The 21375-nt window shown below is 35.8% G+C and overlaps 1 protein-coding gene across 2 annotated transcripts in view; it reads right to left on the bottom strand.

The window, feature by feature from the left end:
* The window catches only part of HDX (highly divergent homeobox), a 119536-nt gene that overhangs the window by 27913 nt on the left and 70248 nt on the right, over positions 1 to 21375 (bottom strand). For both annotated transcript variants that reach the window (XM_079123027.1, XM_079123028.1), the window contains exon 5: positions 18735 to 18881. In XM_079123027.1, the coding sequence (XP_078979153.1) occupies positions 18735 to 18881 (147 nt within the window). The remainder of the gene's footprint in view (positions 1 to 18734; positions 18882 to 21375) is intronic.

Here is a 21375-nt window from a genome sequence, read left to right as displayed (position 1 = left end):
ACTCTCATGAATGACATTAGTGCATTTTCCAATGAAACCACAGAAAGCTCCCTCACCCCTTCCATCATTTGAAGTTATAGCACAAAGACCACTGTCTGGAAAATAGACCCATGGCAGACAAAAAACTTGCTGGCACATTGATCTTGGATTTCCCAGCCTTCACAACTATGAAAAAAAAATGATTTTGCTTATAAGCCATCCAGTCTGTAGTATTTTGTTGAAGCCACCTGCAGTGGTTAACTTTATGTGCTAACTTAATTGTGCTAAGGGATGCCCAGATAGTTAGTAAAATAATATTTTGTGTGTTTCATGAGGATAATTCTGTAAGAGATTAGCATTTGAATAGGTGGACTAAGTGAGAAGTTAACCCTTATCAAAATGGGTGGGCATCATCCCAATCACTGAAGGCCTTAAGTTTCCATATCGTCTTTGCATGAAAACTCCAAGAATGTGGAACATAACACCATGCAAGTTTACCAAGTCCAGTTTTTGCATAGTTTTTTTTTAAAGTTCTCCTTCTTAAACTGAATAAATATTTCTTATTTCTTGTAGGCATTATTTCCTTTCCTTTGCTCTAGATTCTTGTCAGCTCAGCTTTCCTCTACATCCCAACTGTTACAGAGTATTTTTCTCTATTTCAAATTAAACACTCCTAATTTTGAAATATATAGTTTATAAATCATTTTATATGATAGATTAGCAAGTTATTTTATGACTCTGGGCCTCAAACTCCTTATGTGTGAAATCAGGAAACTGGTTTCCAAATCTTGTACTTTGCTGATAATAAATATCCCTCTGAAGTGGTCATACATCTGTAGATTAACAGTATTTTTAACCAGAATTTCTATATATTAACATTAGAAATATAATGGCTATTAAAATGAGTACCATCAGAACTCATAAATTTCCAAGCACATTTCTATTAAACAATATGAAACTATATTTCAAACTTTTAGTGTAAATAAATGTTACCACATATTTGGTAATCTGGGAATGTTACATACAGAGTCTATCTTTCTGTTAGATATTCATTGGTTCATTCCACATATAGTACCAATCAATTATTATGTACCAAGCACTGTTATGGTGCTGGGGATACAGTGGTGAACATAACAGGCACAATCCATATTCTGATGGATATTGAACTTATAAACTAGAAGTGGTATGATAATGAACAAGTACATAAATATAAATTACAAATTTTGACCAAGTGTTAAAAAGAGATAGAACCACCTGGTGTATTCAAAAATAATCAGAGTGTAGCAAAGTTTTCTTCAAAGTTATCTGATCATAAAAATTATGATTCGTGGAAGTTTCTCAAAAAACTAAAGATAGAACTACTGCATGATCCAGCTATACCACTCCTGGATGTATATCTGAAGGAAATAAAATCAGCATACAAAATAGATACCTGCACAGCCTTGTTTATTGTAGCACTGTCCACAGTAGTCAAGATATGGAATCAGCCTAGGTATCAAATTATGAATGGATAAAGAAAATATGGTATTTAAACACAATGGAGTATTATTCAGCTATAAAGAAGTATGAGGATTCTTCACAACAAAAGAAACAATCAATAACAAGAAGAAAGCCTAAAGAATGGGAGAAAATCTTCACCATCTGCATCTCAGAGTATTAATCTCTAGGATATATAAAGAATTCAAAAAACTTAACACCAAAAAAACAAATAACCCAATCAATAAGTGGGCAAAGGAACTGGACATTTCACAGAAGAAATACAGTAAAAAAATATATGAAAAAATGTTCAACACCTCTTGCAACTAGAAAAAATGCAAATCAAAACTACACTGAGATTCGATCTCATTCTAGTCACAATGGCAATTATCAAGAATTATCAAGCAACAATAAATATTGTCCAGAATGTAGAGAAAAAGGTACATTCAAACATTGCTGATGGGACTGCAAATTGGTGAAACTGAAGTCAGAATTGGAGACAGGTGGTTAGTGTAGATATAGGGGATCAGGTCAAATCCAAGAATGGAGGCCATGAAAGTCATCTGCATCTGAAAGTTGGAGACTGCCCCTGGGAGAATGGAATGTCAAGGATCTCTGGAGCCGTTGATTACCAAATTTATCTGTGCTTGTCAGGGACTATCTGCAAGGAGCTGTTAATTAATGGCCCCTGGGCCCTTACCTGGCTGAATCACTTTGGCCCTCCCCCTGCCCATCTGCTTCTCACTTTTTGCATTTCACCTGTAAAACCCGGCCTAGTCACATAGGCAGGAAGAAGAGATAAAGGGGGAAAGAACTGGAGAACAAAATAGACCCTAACCTATAAAAGATGTAGGGTGTGCTCACTTCTTGGGATTCTAGAACTCAGCCATGGCCCCCTTCTCCCTCCTGGGAGAAGTCTGTATTATTACTACCTTTAAGTAAAACCTACTTAATATGCTTGCCTTGGCGTGCTTCTCTAGTGTTCAAACTCCAACATTAGAGGAAGCAGAACTCGGTTACATACCCTTGGGTTCAATACCTCGTACCCAAAAATAAGTGATCTGAAAGTACAAGATGAACTGTTATGTATTGCTAGAAACTGGGAAGGGGTTTGTGGAGAGGAGAGAGAGAGATGAATGAGAGAGGGTAAGAAGGGAGGGTGGATATGATCAATACATGATATATGCATGTATGCAAATGTCACAGTGAGACACATTAATTTGTATAATAAAAAATATACTATTAGGGGAAGAGAAACACAGATTCCCAGGTCCTTCCTTGCAATTTTTGATTCAATAGGCATAGAATGGAGTAATCTGTGTTTTCAATAATATCCAAGGTAATTTTTATGAAGAAGCATACACTGCTAAGTTATAACCAGAAATAATGTTAGACTGGGTGTAAAGAGAATTGGACTATAGTGAATGGCTGGTTGAGTTATTATGGGCAAGTCATTCTCTAATCTGCCCTCATTCCATGTATACATAGTAAGGACATTGAATTCAATCCCAGATTGCTCACCAATGTTGAATCTGTGTTTATGTAGATAAGAAAGTGTTTACACAATAATTGAGAAACACTGTTCTATGAAAATCAACTTCTTATTAGCCATGCTCCTTGAAGTATAAATATATACTTAAAATATGTATATTTTCCATGAAGTTTGTCTTGTGAATTATATTTTAAACATTTAAACATGTTGTTCATACAAATATCTGACCACACTAAATTACTTTTTGACATATGTCTACTATAATCCAAACAGAGATGAAAAGGGCAAGCACTAAAAGCAATTGCAACAACACAGGGGAGGGAAATAACTTTTATTGAGGACTTACTGTGCTTCAAGTGTTATCCACATACAATATTTCAAAACAGCCTTACGATATATTATCCCCATTTCCTGGTAACTAAAGCTCAGAGATATTAAAAAATTGATGATGGGAAATTACAAGTTCCTTGGGAGAGCTGCATTTTTCACCTGGCACTTAAAAGAGTTCTGGCATATAATAGGTATTCAGTTTACTTGAATAAATGAACAAGTCAATACATAATGGGCACTAACCTGAGAATGACATTTCAAGTTAAAGAAACACATACTAATAATAATTCATGTTCATGAAGTCAAAGGAAAAGTATGCAAAGTCTGTTTCCTATACTTCTTAGAAGTACAATAGTCCTCATTTATCCACAGTTTTATTTTCTTAAATTTCAGTTATCTGTGGTCCATTGCATTCTGATTTTTTTTAATATATGTCTTGACACTTTCAAAAGAGTACATATGATTTTTATTTCAGTACATTTTTATAATTATTCTATTTTATTATGTTATTATTGCTAATCTCATACTCTACCTAATTTGCTTATTTTTCATTATTATAATTATTAAAACAAATTCATTGCACAAATTAATGGATTACACTGTGATATATCTACAGATGTATATATTATGTCCACCCCATTTTCCTTTCTGTTTCTTTCATTCTCACCCAAACCTGTGATTTCTTTCCAGACCTTAATAGTCTCACTTAACTTTCAGGTTTTCCTTTTTTCCCTTAGCTTACATGTTTAAGCAAAAACTTACTTGTCTTTCCATGTCAGGTTTGTTTTGCTTAATATCATGACCCTCAGTTCCATCCATTTTCCTGCATATGACAATATTTAATTTTTGTTATAGCTGAATAATACTCCTTTGTGTGTGTAAGCTATATTTTCTTAATTCATTCATGTACAGAAAATCACCTAGGTTAATTCCATATATCCGGTAATTTTGAATATTTGTGATATAAGCATGCGTATGGAGGCATATTTTTTGTATGCTGAATTTATTTCCTTTGAATAAATATCACGGAGTCGTGTAAATGATCATATGGTAGTTTTTTTCTTGGTGGTGTTGTTTGCTTTTTTCTTGAGGAACCCCTATATTGGTTTCCACAATGGTGTGCTAATTTACATTCCCACCAAAAGTGCATTAAGGATTCTTGTTTCTTCACAACCTCACCAGCATTTATAATTTTTTAAAATTTTTGGTAGTAATTGTTATAACTGGGGTATCATATAATCTTCATGTATTTTTTATTTGCATTTCCTTGATGACTAAAGATAATAAGCACTTCTTCATATACTTATTAGTCATTTGTACTTCACTTTTTTCAAGCATCTGGTCAGAACATTTGACTATTTACCAGTTCATTTGTTTTTTCATTAAGTTTATTTTAGTTCTTTACATATCTTGGATATTGATCCTCTGTCAAAGGAACACCTGGAAAAGATTTTCTCCCATTATTTAGGTTGTCTTTTACTCCATTGATTGCTCCCTTTGCTGCACAGAGACTTTTTAATTATATGTAATTCCATTCGTCAATTCTTGATTTTGATTCCTGGGCTATTGTAGTTCTATGCAGGAAATCATTGCCTGTGCCAAAATCTTTAAGTGTTTCTTCTTAAGAATAAGGCAGGAAGGTTGTAAGTTCAAGGCTAGGCTGGCCAATGTAATGAGAATGTGTTTCAAAATAAAAAAATAAAATGTGTGGGGATGTGCCTTTCTTCTAGCAGCTTCAAAGTTTCAGATCTTATATTAACCTCTTTGATACATTTTGATTGGATTTTTGAAAAGGGTGACAGGGTTCTAGTTTCTATTTTCTACATGTGCATATCCAGTTTTCCTAGTACTGTTTGTTGAAGAGGCTGTCCTTTCTCCGGTTATGTTTTTGACTCCTTTGTTGAGGATCAGTTGGTTGAAGATGTGTAAATTTATTTCTGGGTCTTCTCTTCCCTTGTTCTATAGGTCTGTTTGTATGCCAATACCAATATTTTTGTTTGTTTGTTTTGTCTTTTTTTTTTTTTTTTTTTTTTTTTACTATGGCTTTGTACAACGTATTGAAATCAGGACCTGTCATACCTGCAGCATTGCGTTTTTCTCAGGACTGCTTTTGCTATTCAGGATCTTTAGTGTTTCCAAATGAATTTTAGGAATTTTTTTTCTAGTCACTGGTAATTCTAATGCGGATTACATGAAATCTGTAGTTGTCTTTGTGAGGTAGGGTCATTTTAGCACTAATTCTCCCAGTCCATGAACATGGGGATCTTTTCACCTTCTTGTGTCTTCTTACATTTCTTTTCATCAGAGATTTGTAATTTTCATTGCAGACATTTCTCAATTTCTTACATTTATTCCTGGTTATCACATTGGTAGCTATTATAAGTAGGACTGCTTTCATAATTTCTCTCTTATCCAGTTTATTGTTGATATATAAGAAAAGACACTGCATTTCATATGTCGATTTTGTATTTTGTTATTTTGCTGAATTTACCAGTTCTAAAATCTTTTGGTAGACCAGGGGTGATGGCACACTCCTGTAACCCCAGTAACTTGGAAGAATAAGGCAGGAAGGTTGTAAGTTCAAGGCTAGGCTGGCCAATGTAAAGAGCATGTGTTTCAAAATAAAAAATAAAATGTGTGGGGATGTGCCTCAGTGGTAGAGCACCTGTGTATTCAATTCTCAGTACCACAAAATTAATTGATTAAATAAATAAAATAAGATATTTTGGTAAAATATTTAGGATTTTCTATGTATAGAACTGGGTAGCAATTTGAATTCCTCCTTTCCTAGTTGTATGTTTTTTTTTTATTATTATTTTCTCTTGCCTAAGATTGTATTTGTCTTTCTTCCTCTTCCACATATAGACTTTCCTTAGGTATGTTCTGTAATGATGGTCTAGTGGTCATGAATTCCCTTGGTTTTTGTTTCTCTTGGAATATCTTTATTTCTCCTTGATCCTCAATATCAATCTTGCTGCAAATCACAATCTTCTTTGCCAGTTATTTTCTTGTAGCATTTGAGACACTATATTCCATGTCCTCCTGGCCTTTAGAGTTACTGCTGAGAAACCTGTCATTACCATACCAGGTTTGCCTTTAAATGTGATTTGGCAATTCTCTATAGCATTCTTTAATACTCTTGTGTCATCCTGTACTTTTGGCAATTTAACAGTAATATGTCATGGACTTGTTCTTTTCTGGTAATGCATATTTGGGGTCCCTAATACATCCCATACCCGCACATCCATGTCTTTCCCAAGATTTGGGAAGTATTTTCCTTTTATTTTGCTATGTTCTCTGTGTCCTCAGCATGTAGTTCTTCTTCCTCCAGTATACTGATGATATAGACATTTGATCTTTTGATGGTGTCTCAGACATCTCACATATTCTCTTCATTCTTTCTTAGTTTTTATTGCTGTCTGAATGCAATATATTTGGCAGTGATATCCTCAATCTCTAAAATTCTGTCTTCTGCTTGATTTAATCTTTTTTTAATGTACACGCCTCTTTTTATTTTTTTTAGCTCCTTATTTTCTCAGTTCATTATTTAAAAAACTTAATGCATGTTTATATTTCAAGTCAAAAATATTCCTTTTCAAAATGTATTGACTTTTTTTCTTTTTATTCTTTTTCTTTTTTTATTTATTTTAATTAAAAATCATAAATTTACATAGGGCAATGTTGTTTGATTCATTCTGTTACTTTTTCCCCTCCCCCCCACCCCATCCACCCCTCTATACAGTCATTCCTTCCTCCATTCTTACCACCCTCCTTATCCCTAACCCTAAATCTAACCCTAACCCTAACACTAACCCCTCCTACACCCTCTTATATGTCCTCATCCGCTTATCAGTGAGATCATTCGTCTTTTAGTTTTTTGAGATTGGCTTATCTCACTTAGCATGATATCCTCCAGTTTCATCCATTTCCCTGCAAATGCCATAATTTTATCATTCTTCATGGCGGAGTAATATTCCATTCTATATATGCCACATTTTTTTTATCCATTCATAAACTGAAGGGCATCTAGGTTGGTTCCACAATCTGGCTAGAGTGAATTGAGCAGCTATGAACATTGATGTGGCTGTATCTCTGTAGTATGCTGATTTTAAGTCCTTTGGGTATAGGCCAAGGAGTGGGATAACTGGGTCAAATGGTGGTTCCATTCCAAGCTTTCTCAGGAATCTCCATACTGCTTTCCAGAGTGGCCGCATTAATTTGCAATCCCACCAGCAATGTATGAGTGTACCTTTTTCCCCACATCCTCGCCAACACCTATGGTTGCTTGTGTTCTTGATATTCGCCATTCTAATTGGGGTGAGATGGAATCTTAGGGTAGTTTTGATTTGCATTTCTCTTATTACTAGAGACGTTGAACATTTTTTCATGTATCTGTTGATTGCTTGTACATCTTCTTCTGGGAAGTGTCTGTTCATTTCCTTAGCCCATTTGTTGATTGGATTATTTGTATTCTTGGTGTAGAGTTTTTTGAGTTCTTTATACTTTCTGGAAATTAGTGCTCTATCTGAAGTATGAGTAGCAAAGATATTCTCCCACTCTGTAGCCTCTCTCTTCACATTACTGATAGTTTCCTTTGCTGAGAGAAAGCTTTTTAGTTTGAATCTATCCCAGTGGTGGATTCTAGCTTTCATATCTTGTGCTATGGGAGTCCTGTTAAGGAAGTCTGATCCTAAGCCAACAAGTTGAAGGTTTGGACCTACTTTTTCTTCTATAAGATGCAGGGTCTCTGGTCTGATTCCGAGGTCCTTGATCCATTTTGAGTTGAGTTATTTGCAGGGTGAGAGATAGGGATTTAATTTCATTCTGTTGCATATGGATTTCCAGTTTTCCCAGCACCATTTGTTGAAGAGGCTATCTTTTCTCCATTGCATATTTTTGGAACCTTTGTCTAGTATGAGAAAATTCTGTTTATTTGGGTTTGTGTCCATGTCCTCTATTCTGTGGACATTGATCTACCTGTCTATTTTGGTACCAATACCATGCTGTTTTTGTTACTATTGCTTTGTAATAGAGTTGAAGATCTGGTATTGCGATACCCCCTGCTTCGCTCTTTCTACTGAGGATTTCTTTAGCTATTCTGGGTTTCTTATTCTTCCAGAAGAATTTCATAATGGCTTGCTCCATTTCTGTAAGGTACACCATTGGGATTTTAATTGGAATTGCATTGAATCTGTATAGCACTTTTGGTAGTATGGCCATTTTGACAATATTAATTCTGCCTATCCAAGAACATGGGAGATATTTCCATCTTCTAACGTTTTCTTTAATTTCTTTCATTAGTGTTCTGTAGTTCTCATTGTAGAGGTCTTTCACCTCTTTTGTGAGATTGATTCCCAAGTATTTTATTTTTTTTGATGCTATTGTGAATGGGGTAGTTTTCCTAAATTCTCTTTCTGAAGATTCATCACTTATGTATAAAAATGCATTGGATTTATGAGCATTGATCTTGTAACCTGCTACTTTACTGAATTCACTTATGAGTTCTAAGAGTTTTCTGGTGGAATTTCCAGGTTCCTCTAAATATATAATTATGTCATCAGTGAACAGGGATAGTTTGAGTTCTTCTTTTCCAATTCGTATCCCTTTAATTTCATTGGTTTGTCTAATTGCTCTGGCTAGAGTCTCAAGAATGATATTGAATAGAAGTGGTGAAAGAGGGCATTCCTCTCTTGTTCCAGTTTTTAGGGGGAATGCTTTCAGTTTTTCACCATTTAGAATGATATTGGCCATGGGCTTAGCGTAGATGGCCTTTACAATGTTAACGAATGTTCCCACTACCCCAATTTTCTCTAGTGTTTTGAGCAAGAAGGGATGCTGTATTTTATCAAATGCTTTTTCTGCATCTATTGAAATAATCATGTGATTCTTAACTTTTAGTCTGTTGATATGGTGAATGACATTTGTTGATTTCCGGATGTTGAACCGACCTTGCATCCCTGGGATAAAACTCACTTGATCGTGGCGCACTATCTTTTTAATATATTTTTGTATGCGTTTGCTAAAATTTTGTTTAGAATATTTGCATCGATGTTCATTAAGGATATTGGTCTGAAATTTTCTTTCCTTGATGTGTCTCTGTCTGGTTTAGGTATCAGATTAATACTGGCTTCATAAGAATGAGTTTGGGAGGGTTCCCTCCTCTTCTATTTTATGGAATACTTTGAGAAGTTTTGGAATGAGCTCTTCTTTAAAGGTTTTTTAGAACTCGCCTGAGAACCCGTCTGGTCCCAGACTTTTCTTTGTTGGTAGGCTTCTGATGACCTCTTCTATTTCATTGCTTGAAATTGATTTATTTAAGTTGTGTATGTCCTCCTCATTCTGTTTAGCTAATTCATATGTCTCTAGAAACTTGTTGATGTCTTCGAGGTTTTCTGTTTTGTTGGAGTATAGATTTTCAAAATAGCTTCTAATTATGTTTTGTATTTCACTTGTGTCTGTTGTGATATTTCCTTGTTCATTCCTAATTTTAGTAATTTGAGTTTTCTCCCTCTTTCTCTTTGTTAGTGTGGCTAAGGGTTTATCAATTTTGTTTATTTTTTCAAATAATCAACTATTTATTTTGTTAATTTTTCCGATTGTTTCTTTTGTTTCAATTTCGTTGATTTCGGCTCTGATTTTAACTGTTTCCTGTCTTCGACTAAATTTGGTGTTGGTCTGCTCTTCTTTTCCTAGGGCTTTGAGCTGTAGTGTTAAGTCGTTTATTTGTTGATTTCTACTTCTTTTGTTGAATGTGCCCCATGAAATAAATCTTCCTCTAAGTACTGCTTTCTTAGTGTCCCAGAGATTTTGATATCATGTGTCTTTGTTCTCGTTTACTTCTAAGAACTTTTTTATTTCCCTCCTGATGTCTTCTGTTATCCATTCATCATATAATAGTGTATTATTTAATCTCCAGGTATTGGAGAAGTTTCTGTTTTTTATTCTGTCATTTATTTCTAATTTCAATCCATTATGATCTGATAGAGTACAAGGTAGTATCTCTGTCTTCTTGTATTTGCTAACAGTAGCTTTGTGGCATAAGACATGGTCTATTTTAGAGAAGGTTCCATGTGCTGCTGAGAAGAAGGTATATTCATTCTTTGTTGGATGGTATATTCTATATAAGTCGGTTAAGTCTAAATTGTTGATTGTGTTATTGAGATCTATGGTTTCTTTATTCAATTTTTGTTTGGATGATCTATCCAGCGGTGAGAGAGGTGTGTTAAAATCGCCTAGTATTATTGTGTTGTGGTCTATTTGATTTCTGGAATTGAGAAGGATTTGTTTGACGTACATGGATGAGCCAATGTTCGGGGCATAGATATTTATGATTGTTATGTCTTGCTGATTTATGCTTCCCTTAAGCAATATGTAACGTCCTTCTTTATCCCTTCTGACTAGTTTTGGCTTGATGTCCACAGTCTCTGAAATGAGGGTGGCTACTCCAGCTTTATGCTGTGTCCGTGTGCATGGTATGTTTTTTCCCATCCTTTCACCTTTAGTCTATGGGTATCTCCTTCTATGAGATGAGTCTCTTGCAGGCAGCAAATTGTTGGATTTTTCTTTTTAATCCATTCTGCCAGTCTATGTCTTTTGATTGATGAGTTCAGGCCATTAACATTCAGGGTTATTATTGTGATATGATTTGTATTCCCAGTTATTTGACTCATTTTTGTTTTTTGACATGATTTGGTTTCCCATTTATTTGGCTATTCCTTTAGGCTAGTTCCTCCCATTGCTGATTTGCATCGTTGTTTTTCATCTCTTCCTCATGGAATATTTTGCTGAGAATGTTCTGCAATGCTGGCTTTCTTTTTGTAAATTCCTTTAGCTTTTGTTTATCATGGAAGGATATTATTTCATCGTCAAATCTGAAAGTAAGTTTTGCTGGGTATAAGATTCTTGGTTGGCATCCATTTTCTTTCAGTGCTTGGTAAATGTTGTTCCAGGCCCTTCTAGCTTTTAGGGTCTGGATTGAAAAATCTGCTGATATTCTTATTGGTTTTCCCCTGAACGTAATTTGGTTCTTTTCTCTCACAGCCTTTAAAATTCTTTCTTTATTTTGTATGTTAGGTATTTTCATTATAATGTGCCTTGGTGTGGGTCTGTTGTAATTTTGTATATTTAGAGTCCTATAAGCCTCTTGTACTTGATTTTCCATTTCATTCTTCAGATTTGGGAAATTTTCTGATATTATTTCATTGAATAGATTGTTCATTCCTTTGGTTTGTTTCTCTAAGCCTTCCTCAATCCCAATAATTCTTTAATTTGGCCTTTTCATGATATCCCATAATTCTTGTAGATTCTGTTCATGATTTCTTACCATGTTTTCTGTTTGGTCAACTTTGTTTTCAAGATTAAATATTTTGTCTTCAATATCTGAGGTTCTGTCTTCCAGGTGTTCTATCCTATTGGTTATGTTTTCTATGGAGTTTTTAACTTGGTTTATTGTTTCCTTTATTTCAAGGATTTCTTTTTGGTTTTTTTTCAATATCTCTATCTTTATTGAAATGATCTCTTGCTTCCCGTATTTGCTGCTTTAACTGTTGATTGGTGCGATCATTTAATGCCTGCATTTGCTCTTTCATCTCCTCATTTGCTTCCCTGATTGTTTTAATTATGTACATTCTGAACTCCCTTTCTGACATTTATTCTTCTGTGCTGTCATTGGGTTTTATTGATAAAGTATCTAGGTTTGTTTGGGACATTTTCTTCCCTTGTTTTCTCATATTGGTCAGATGTCAGTGGGACTTTGTGATATTTCAGAATTCTTCTTTGGCTTATATTGTCCCTGTAGATTTCCAGTGTATCACCTTCCTGCCTTCAGTAGCCTGAAATCTTGGAGTAACTTGATAATGCAGTGCTTCCAAGGATAGCTGCCCCTTTTGCTCTACTGGTTCCAGGACTTGGAGCTGGCTCTGTGTGGAAAGGCTCTCACTGGGGGTTCTGCTTTGAGAAGCTAGCCTGGAAAGGTGCTTCCCGCTGGAGGGGGCCGGGCTGTGGGCTGCTTGGGGAAGTCCCTGGCTGCCCTGTCCTGGTCCCTGAAGCAACCTGTGGGCAGAAACTCGCCGCCCTGGTCAAGGGACTTGAAACTTGGTTCTGTGCAGAAAGGCTCTCACTGGGGGGCCTGCTCCAAGATGCTGGAGAATCTGGCCCTGTGGGAGGAGCCCACCGCCGGAGTGGGCTGGGCTGCCTGGGGAGGACTCTTGCTGCTCTGCCTTACTCTAATAAGCCACCCGAATCCAGGCCTGCTGCCCGGGCAGCGCTTCATCGCTTCACCGGGTGGGGGAGACTCATCCTGAGGCTCTATTTTGGTCCGAGTCTCTCAATGCCTCCCCTTCTTGAATCCTGGGTTCTGGAGCAACTGGAGATGCAGTCACCCTCTAGTCCACCATCTTGGATCACCCAGTGGAAAAAGCCTGCAGCCGGGGGGCCAGGGGGCAGGTCCGCCTGGAGAGGTCTCTGGCTGCCTTGCCCTGGTCCTAGAGGCTGCTTGCGGGCCAGAAGTCACCGCTGGCTTGGGGACTTGGAGCTGGCTCTGTGTGGAAACGCTCTCATTGGGTGGTCTGCTCCGAGAAGCTAGCCTGGAACAGTGCTTCCCGCTCGAGGGGGCTGGGCTGCAGGCTGCTTGGGGAAGTCCCTGGCTGCTCTGTCCTGGTCCCTGAAGCAACCCGTGGGCAGGAACTTGCCGCCCTGGTTCAGGGACTTGAAGCTTGGTTCTGTGCAGAAAGGCTCTCAGTGGGGGGCCTGCTCTGAGATGCTGGAGAATCTGGCCATGTGGGAGGAGCCCACCGCTGGAGTGCCCAGGGCTGCCTGTGGAGGACTCTAGCTGCTCTACCCTACTCTAATAAGCCACCCGAATCCGGGCCTGTCACCCGGGCAGCGCTTCACCGGGTGGAGGAGACTCACCCCGAGGCTCTATTTTAGTCCGAGTCTCTCAATGCCTCCCCTTCTTGAATCCTGGGTTCTGGAGCAACTGGAGATGCAGTCACCCTCTAGTCCGCCATCTTGGATTGCCCCGTGGAAAAAGCCTGCGGCCGGGGGGTCCGGGGGGCAGGTCTGCCTGGAGAGGTCTCTGGCTGCCTTGCCCTGGTCCCAGAGGCTGCTTGCGGGCCGGAGGTCTCCACTGTCTTGGGGACTTGTGGCTGGCTCTGTGTGGAAAGGCTCTCACTGGGCAGTCTGCTCCGAGAAGCTAGCCTGGATAGGCGCTTCCCACCGGAGGGGGCCGGGCTGCCTTTAATCTTTCATTCAGGCTTTCAGCTGAGTTTTTTTTTTTTTTTTTTAATCTGACTTACTACCTTTCATTTCCAAGATTTTTGTTTGGTTCTTTTCAAAATAACAATATGCTTTGCTCATTTCCATGTTATATTGTCTTCTTTGAGCTGTTTGAATATGATTGAGTTCTTTGACTTTTAATCTACTTTGATATCTCTGAAATCTATTACTACAAAGTTATGAGCTTTAAGAGGTGACATACAGCTGGGGAGATAGCTCAGTCGGTAGAGTGCTTGCCTTGTAAGCAGAAGGCCCTGGGTTGGATCCCCAGCACCCCCCCCAAAAAAAAAAAAAAAAAAAAGAGGTGACATACAGCAGTCTACAATTGGAGGAAAAGAGTTTCAAGCCCTTAAGCTTAACTGGAGCAACCAGCATCAGAATCACATTCAAGTAATAGAGTTACTAACAACAGTGCTGTGGAAATCTGCAACTCCTGACAGGGGCTACTACTACCAAAGTAGGGGTAATCACAAATGGCAGGTAGTTCTGCTACCTATACCATAATCTGCCTGAAGAGTCAGAATGTCCCATTCTTACAAATCTTGTAGATACAGTACAAGAGACAGTACAGTACAATGAGACAGTCCCATTCTTACAAATCTTGTAGAGAGTGTCCCATTCTTACAAATCTTGTAGGTCTCTCCAACCATGATGGGTTATACATTGTGCCCCAAACTCACAAATCACAAAGAAAGAAGCTATAGGAAAATTATAGAGTCAAGTTGGAAATAAATTCAACATCTGATAGCAAATCAATACCCCAATTCACGATGGCTGCATATAAATAAGGCCTCAATATTTAAAAAGAGTCATACCAACAAACGTATAAATATCAACATAAAAACATAAGAAATATGAAAAATAAGAAAGCATGTCCCCTCCTAAAATTCACAATGTTCAATGTCTGATATTCTTTCTTCTCCTAGATTTAATCTGTTGTTGAAGCTTTCAGGTCTTTCATTTTCATAGTGAGGACTAGGGGTTGGTCTCTCAACTCCTACTCACGGGACTTCCTTCAGATTTATCATCTCTACATGATTGGACAAGGTGTGGAGGACTGACAGAGATGTGCTGTCGTTAATAGTCGTGTTTTTCCTCTCTGCTTCTACTGTGGGGCCCAGGAGTTGTATGACAGCCTCATCCTCTCAGTGACTACCTAGGGTCTAGTTCTCCTCTCTTGCTTTACTGTTTTTGCGTACAGGAAAAACACAGGTTGTATTGTAGGGTCTGGTATTGATTATAGTTTCAGGAATCCACTGGAGATCTTGGAACATACTGTTCATGAATAAGCAGGGGGAACTACTATATGAAAAGGAATAAATGAATCTAAAATTTCAAAATTGTACCGTAAGTAATGGTTAACTAGACAACCTGTGGCAAAGATCATTTTTTATCAATAACTATCATAGTGTTATCAAAAACTGGAAAGTATATTAGATTTTAAAACATAAAGTAATTTCCTGAAATCTCAAGAATATATTTTTTGTGGCAAATGCATTCCACTTTAGTGTAATTTACCAGATGTTACAAAGAAGTTCTCTTAAAGCACACGACCTCTTCAAATTTTCTCTCTGACATGAGCATGCTAACATCTTCAAAAATCACTAGAAATAATAGATAATATAATCAAAATTTCTTCTTCCTTTTCCTTCTAACTAGGACTTGCTTCAGGGACACAGGACTCTGCACATAGTAGTGGATGAGTGAAGGTTCTCATATCAATGGCTTTGGTCATTGACAGAATACTTGTCAGAAATTCTGTGAATATTTTATCTTTTCATTGTGTGCTTTTAAAAAGTTGCTATCCTTTGCTCCTGTCTTTTGCCATATGGGGTTCTCAAGGAGGATCTATGGTAGAAAGTGGCACAGATTCCTTATTAGTACCAGTGACATATTCACAGGAAAATTAAAAAATGAAAAACTCAGTAAAGTTGGCAGATAATTTGAGCAGATATTATTGAAGACAGAGCAAAAGGATAAAAAGATAAAAATGAGAATCTCAGAGTAAAAATTGTATTCCAGATGCAGAGATTTAACCAATCCAGATTGAAAAACATTAGAAGATTTCAGGAAATATAACTTCAGGATTTGTTTCATTACCAAATATTTATGAATGAATTGAAAGGAGGCATACACAACTGGGATACTGTTTGAGGGTAAACTAGTATTAAGCATACAGAAATCTAAACAAGCAAACATAATAACCAAAACAAAAACTAAGTAAACTATGGACTTCAGGGTAATGAAATAATGTCATGTAGAAAAGGAAAAAATGATATTGTACAACACAACTCAATGGCGTAACACATTTATATAGGTATAATAATGTTAATAATGAATATCACATTGACAAAAATTAAGGGAGGATAACAAGAGAGGAATTATGTATGTAGATGAAATGGTCAATGAGACAATTATAAAACAGAATTCTTTAAAAAACTTGCATTTCAAAGTGAAAAATTAATACACGAAGTCTAACATTGAAAAATCAAGAAGTAGCAATATAAAAAGATATGGAAAAGATACTTGGCTGTTCCTGATATTTATTCTTACCTTCTTCCAGAATAATAGCAAATTTAGTTGGGCACATTATTGCCACAGTAAAATAATATTCACACTTCCACTGTAGTTTGGTATGACCATGTGAATAATCTTTAGCTAAATGGGTATAAATTCAAATATCATATGGCAGTTTTTAGGAACTCCATTTGAAAGGTAGCTCTTTCACACCCTTTGACACTTTCCCCCCCACTTCTCTGTTGTACTGCTTAGATTACATATGCCATCATTTTGGACCTTGAAGAAAGAGGATGCCTCGTAGCATAACAAAATAGAAGATTGAAGGCACCAGGGTTTCAGGATTTCATAGAACAGAACTGCCATGCTAGCTATATGCTAGCTATACATGGAGTTATTTGTCTTAGTCACTGTTACTTTGAGTTTTTCTATAACTTACAGCTATATGTAAATTTAATTAATACAGCACATCATTTATAAATGGAAGCAGATACCAAATGAATTATCTAACAGAATGGAAAGTGAGATTCTGGCTATTGAAAAATGGTAGGCTAAGAGGAGTGAGGAATGTTCATTTTGTGACAAATTCTATAAAATTTGACTTAAGGTATGTTCCTATAAAACCCTGATTAAAAAAAAAAAACAAAAATGACTATGACAACAAAGACATATGCTCTACATTTCCCTTTTCTTGGCTTTTACATAGGCTTCTCATATACAAAGATCCTGCTCCAATTCTTTTGTCATTTGTAGTCTTGTGTCATCCTTGTTGGACTCTAAGCTCCTTAAAAATAGGAAGTGTCTAATGCATTCTCCCTCCTTGTTAGTATACAATAACACATAGCGTCGTACTCAGTAAATACAGAATTGAAATTGATTTTCCATCTGAATCCTAACGAGAAAAAGCAAGGCTCTAAACAGGACACTATTTTTAGAATAGCTTTCATTTTGAGAAAGATGTGCTCCAACATTTCTCCCTACCTGCTTTTCATATGTATGTGAGGAAATACTTTACTTCTTTTAGAATAATTTTATGTTTTGTCACTTGTTCTTTAATAGTACTATTCTGTGGGTCTCCTTCGATGATCCTCTAGTATTTGCTGATGCCAATTCTTACTTGCTAACAAGAATCAATTGTTAGCATCTCTTCACAACTTTGCATTGAAAGACACATGGAAATAGCTATGATGGAAATATTTTTTAGTTTTTTTAAATACTGGGGATTGAACCCAGGGCCTTGTACATGCTGGGTAAGTGCTTTATTACTGGTCTATTTTAGTAGCCTTTGTAAAAATAATTATTTGAGACAAGGTCTTGCTAAGTTGCCCAGGTTGACCTTGAACTTGCAATTCTCATGCCTAAGCCTCCTTACATTACAGGTGCATACCACCATGCCTGGTCTAGGGTGGGAAATTATACCACAGAAATCAACAAATAATAAAGTCACAACTTCATTTTCCTTAAAGAGCTGATTGTCATACTAGCACCACAACTACCTAAAACTTTATATCAAGGTTTTTCAAATGGGACATAAACCACTGTTACCATAATTAACCAGTATATTTTTTAATCTATCATTCATTACATGAATATGTGAGATTTATTTCAGATAATCTCGTACAATTTTAATAGCATTACTGAACATATATTTAATATCATACAATTCACTTATTTAATGTCTATAGTTAAACATTTTCAATATATTCACAGAGATGTGCAGCAATCATACCTCTCTAATTTTAAATTAATTAGATTAATTCAAGACAAAACAGAGCTCCATATTCATTAGCAGCTATTACCCTGTCCTTAAGGCCAGGTGTGAACATCCATTAATCTATTTTCTGTCTCTATAATTTGCCTATGCTGCACATTCCATATAAATTGAATCATATAATATGTAACATTTCATGACTAGCTTCTTTGCCTTTGTATGATATTTTCAAGGCCTTCCATTCTGCAGACTATGTCAACTTTTTATTCCTTATATGGTCATAAAATCTATTATGTGCATATATTGCATGCATTTTGTTTATCCATTCATTTGGTGGACATTTTGGATACTGTGAATAATATTGTTATGAATTTGTGTGTGTACGTTCTTGGGTGGATATATATTTCCATTCACTTGAGTATTTATCTAGAAATGGAATTGTTGAGTAATAAGATAACTCTGTTAAGGTTTTGAGGACAATTTTCCAAAGTGGCTAAAAGATTTTACATTATGCCCAGCAGTGTATAAGGGTTCCAATTTCTCTACATCCTGACCAATGCTTATTATTATCTGTCTTTTTTTATTATAGTTACCATGGTATGTGTTAAGTGGTATCTCATTATGGTTTTGATTTCCATTTTCATAATGATTAATGTTAAACATGTTTTCATCTCTTTATAGGCCCTTTGCATACTTCTTTGGAGAAATGTTTTCACAGATCCTTTGTTTATCTTTACCTGCCATATTTGTCATTTCATAACTGAGTTGTAAGATTTATTTACACATTTGGATATAAGTTTATTATTAAATACATAATTTAAAAATATCTATTATTTTGTAGGTTATCTTTTCATTTTATTGATGACATTGTTTTCAGTACTTCATGTGGTGTTTTGAAGCTTTCATTTATGCCACTCATCAACTCTAGCATGGCAATAGATAAAAATGCCTTACCCGAACTATTTCACAATCAACATTTAATTCAGTTGCAACAGCTTCAATCTTCTCTCTGCAAACAGAGCCCAGGCTGGTCATGCCATTGTCCCAGTACTTCTTCAGGGTGGCTAAGTCTCGATCACTGAACTGAGTGCGGTCCTGTAGCTGATAAATATATTTTTAATTAAAAATTAGAATAATCAAAGGAAGCAGTGTTACAGTGAAGATCATTAAGGTGACATATACTGTTACATTAAACATAAAATAGTAGGTAAATATATTTTACAATTCTTTCTCTGTCTTCCCTCATTCTGAAAATGAGTATTTTCATTTATTTCCAAAATATAATGTGATGTGCTAGGATGAAGTTGGATTTTTAATTGACAGAAATTTTGAAATGTTGATTTTAAGTGATTTCAATTACACAAATAATACTTGTTCATTGTCAAAAATGTAGATAAATAAGAATTGAAATCACTCAGAATTTGTAAATAATACCTACTAACATTGTAATGTATATTTCTTCATTTTTTGTATAATACACATTCACATTCACATGGTTAAAAAATAAAGTCAGGATTACATCAGTGTGCTGCCTTTTGATAAATTAATCTAAATTTGCCATACGAACCTAGATATTGGTCTCCTAATCATATTATTTTTAATTTAAAAGGTAAATAGGGGAAATTTAAGAGGATAGTATAGCTATAAGAAAGCAATCATATTTATGGCTTCAAAAATATTCACAATAAGCCTAAACTTTTTGTTCTCAAGGTTTTTGTTATTCAATAAACTATGGGATTTATACATTGTTTTAATTCAATGAGTCCTAGAGGCATTTGTAGGAAGTAATTCAGAAACACCATAGAATAATGACCTCCATTTTTCTGATAAGGTTTCAGGAATTAAAGGTCAAAGGATTCATTCAATAGAGCATAGAGAGTCCATGACTGAGTGAGAAATATAAATAACTAATTTTTTGTAGAGACGTTTTCCCTGTGACTTCTCCAACTAACTCAAGGGGTGGTAGAAAAATCCAAAAATGGACTTTAATTAAAAGTATATATCTTGCTAAGTTTGTGTATGTGTATATTTCTGAGGAGAGAAAAGAGAAAGTGAGAGAGAGAGAGAGACTGAGACTAAGACAGTAAGAGTGAGTTTAATACAAATGTTGCAAATCATAGCATGACGTGTGAGTTTCTGTTGCTGCCTTCTGTCTAAGATGACACTGTTAGCTCCAACAAAGAGGCTAGACATCACATACTTTATAACTACGGTTGACTTTCCTTTCTAAATGACAACTAAAGTGGAACCCTTCCCAAATCAGTTTTGGGTAACGGTGGAAAATGATATATAAAACAATAACTCATCACTTTAAAAAATTACCATAGCTAAAAATGATGTAATAACAAAAGGAACAAGTATTTTTAAAGTTATAACTCTTTGAAAATCAATTTTAGCCATGAGGAGGAAAAGCAATATATGAATTTTAGTTCAGTACAAATAGGGATGCATCTACTAACATATTCGATCATTAGATATATCTTTTCTCCCTACTTAAAAAATCCCTGGGTAACGTGTTTATATAATTCCTAATACTAAATTACAAGTTCCAAATAAATGAATCAAAGCATATTATCTCAGATTTTTTTCCTCAAGAAGAATAGTCCTAAGTTATTTTTTTTTTACAGTCTGATGATCACATTAAGTGTTCATCCTGCATCAATTGCACAATAGTTGTGTAGCTAAAATGATCAAAACTGAGAACAAAATAAACAATATAAAATTCTAGGAAGATTCAAATAATTCATCATAACAACCAGCATAAATATTCCCATAATTTTCCATTGCACCAAATTTTCCCCTGCAGGTTAAGCTGCATTTCTGTCAGAATGGAGGGAATAATGAACAGAACACTGAACACACTCAGCCAATTAATTTGTAATTCACTTAGAGGACATGCAACGCTGATTCATCCCTTAAATTGAACTAAATAAAGCCTGATTTGATTTGCTAGAAATGTGCTGGGGTCTTAGCATTAGCAATGCTAAAGGCGACCTCTTATGACAATGCCTATTAAATAGAAGCTTATGGGAGAAGAGCAGTTATTTTTAAAGCTCCCTAAGAGCATATTTTAACTAAGAAAATAAATAAGGTAATAAAAATCAATTAGAATTAAAACTGAATACTGATTTAGAAAAGGGAAAAAAAGTGGACATTTAAAGGGGAATGTAATGTTTTCTCTAAGTACGCCCAAAACTAAAGTCAGTTTTGTCTTTCTGTTGGAATCTCAAGCACCTTTAGTTTATGAGCATCTTGATGCCTAAGCCTGTGGTTCAGGTAAAGTAGACAGGCATTTATTTTGTAGATTTCGTGAAAAGAGTAGCATTATAATAACCCAGGAAATGTAGGTGAAAGCTGAGGTTTTCTGGTTATCAAGTAATCAGAAAATTTCAGATAATTTTGGTGACTTTGCTCGCTTTATATTGCCATGTAACAAATCTTCTGGTCTATTCACCAACCTCAATGACACTTCTGGGAATTTGGTCCTTTGCTTTTATTTAAAAAAAAAAACTTAAGTGACATAATGCTGATACAGTGGTGAAGAGATTCTTGTACTAAGTATGTGCCTTAGCAAATGTGAAAGTGAACTATATAT

Source organism: Sciurus vulgaris (assembly GCF_902686455.1).
Source record: "Sciurus vulgaris genome assembly, chromosome: X".
Classification (NCBI taxonomy): domain Eukaryota; kingdom Metazoa; phylum Chordata; class Mammalia; order Rodentia; family Sciuridae; genus Sciurus; species Sciurus vulgaris.
This window is presented reverse-complemented; position numbering and strand designations above follow the sequence as displayed.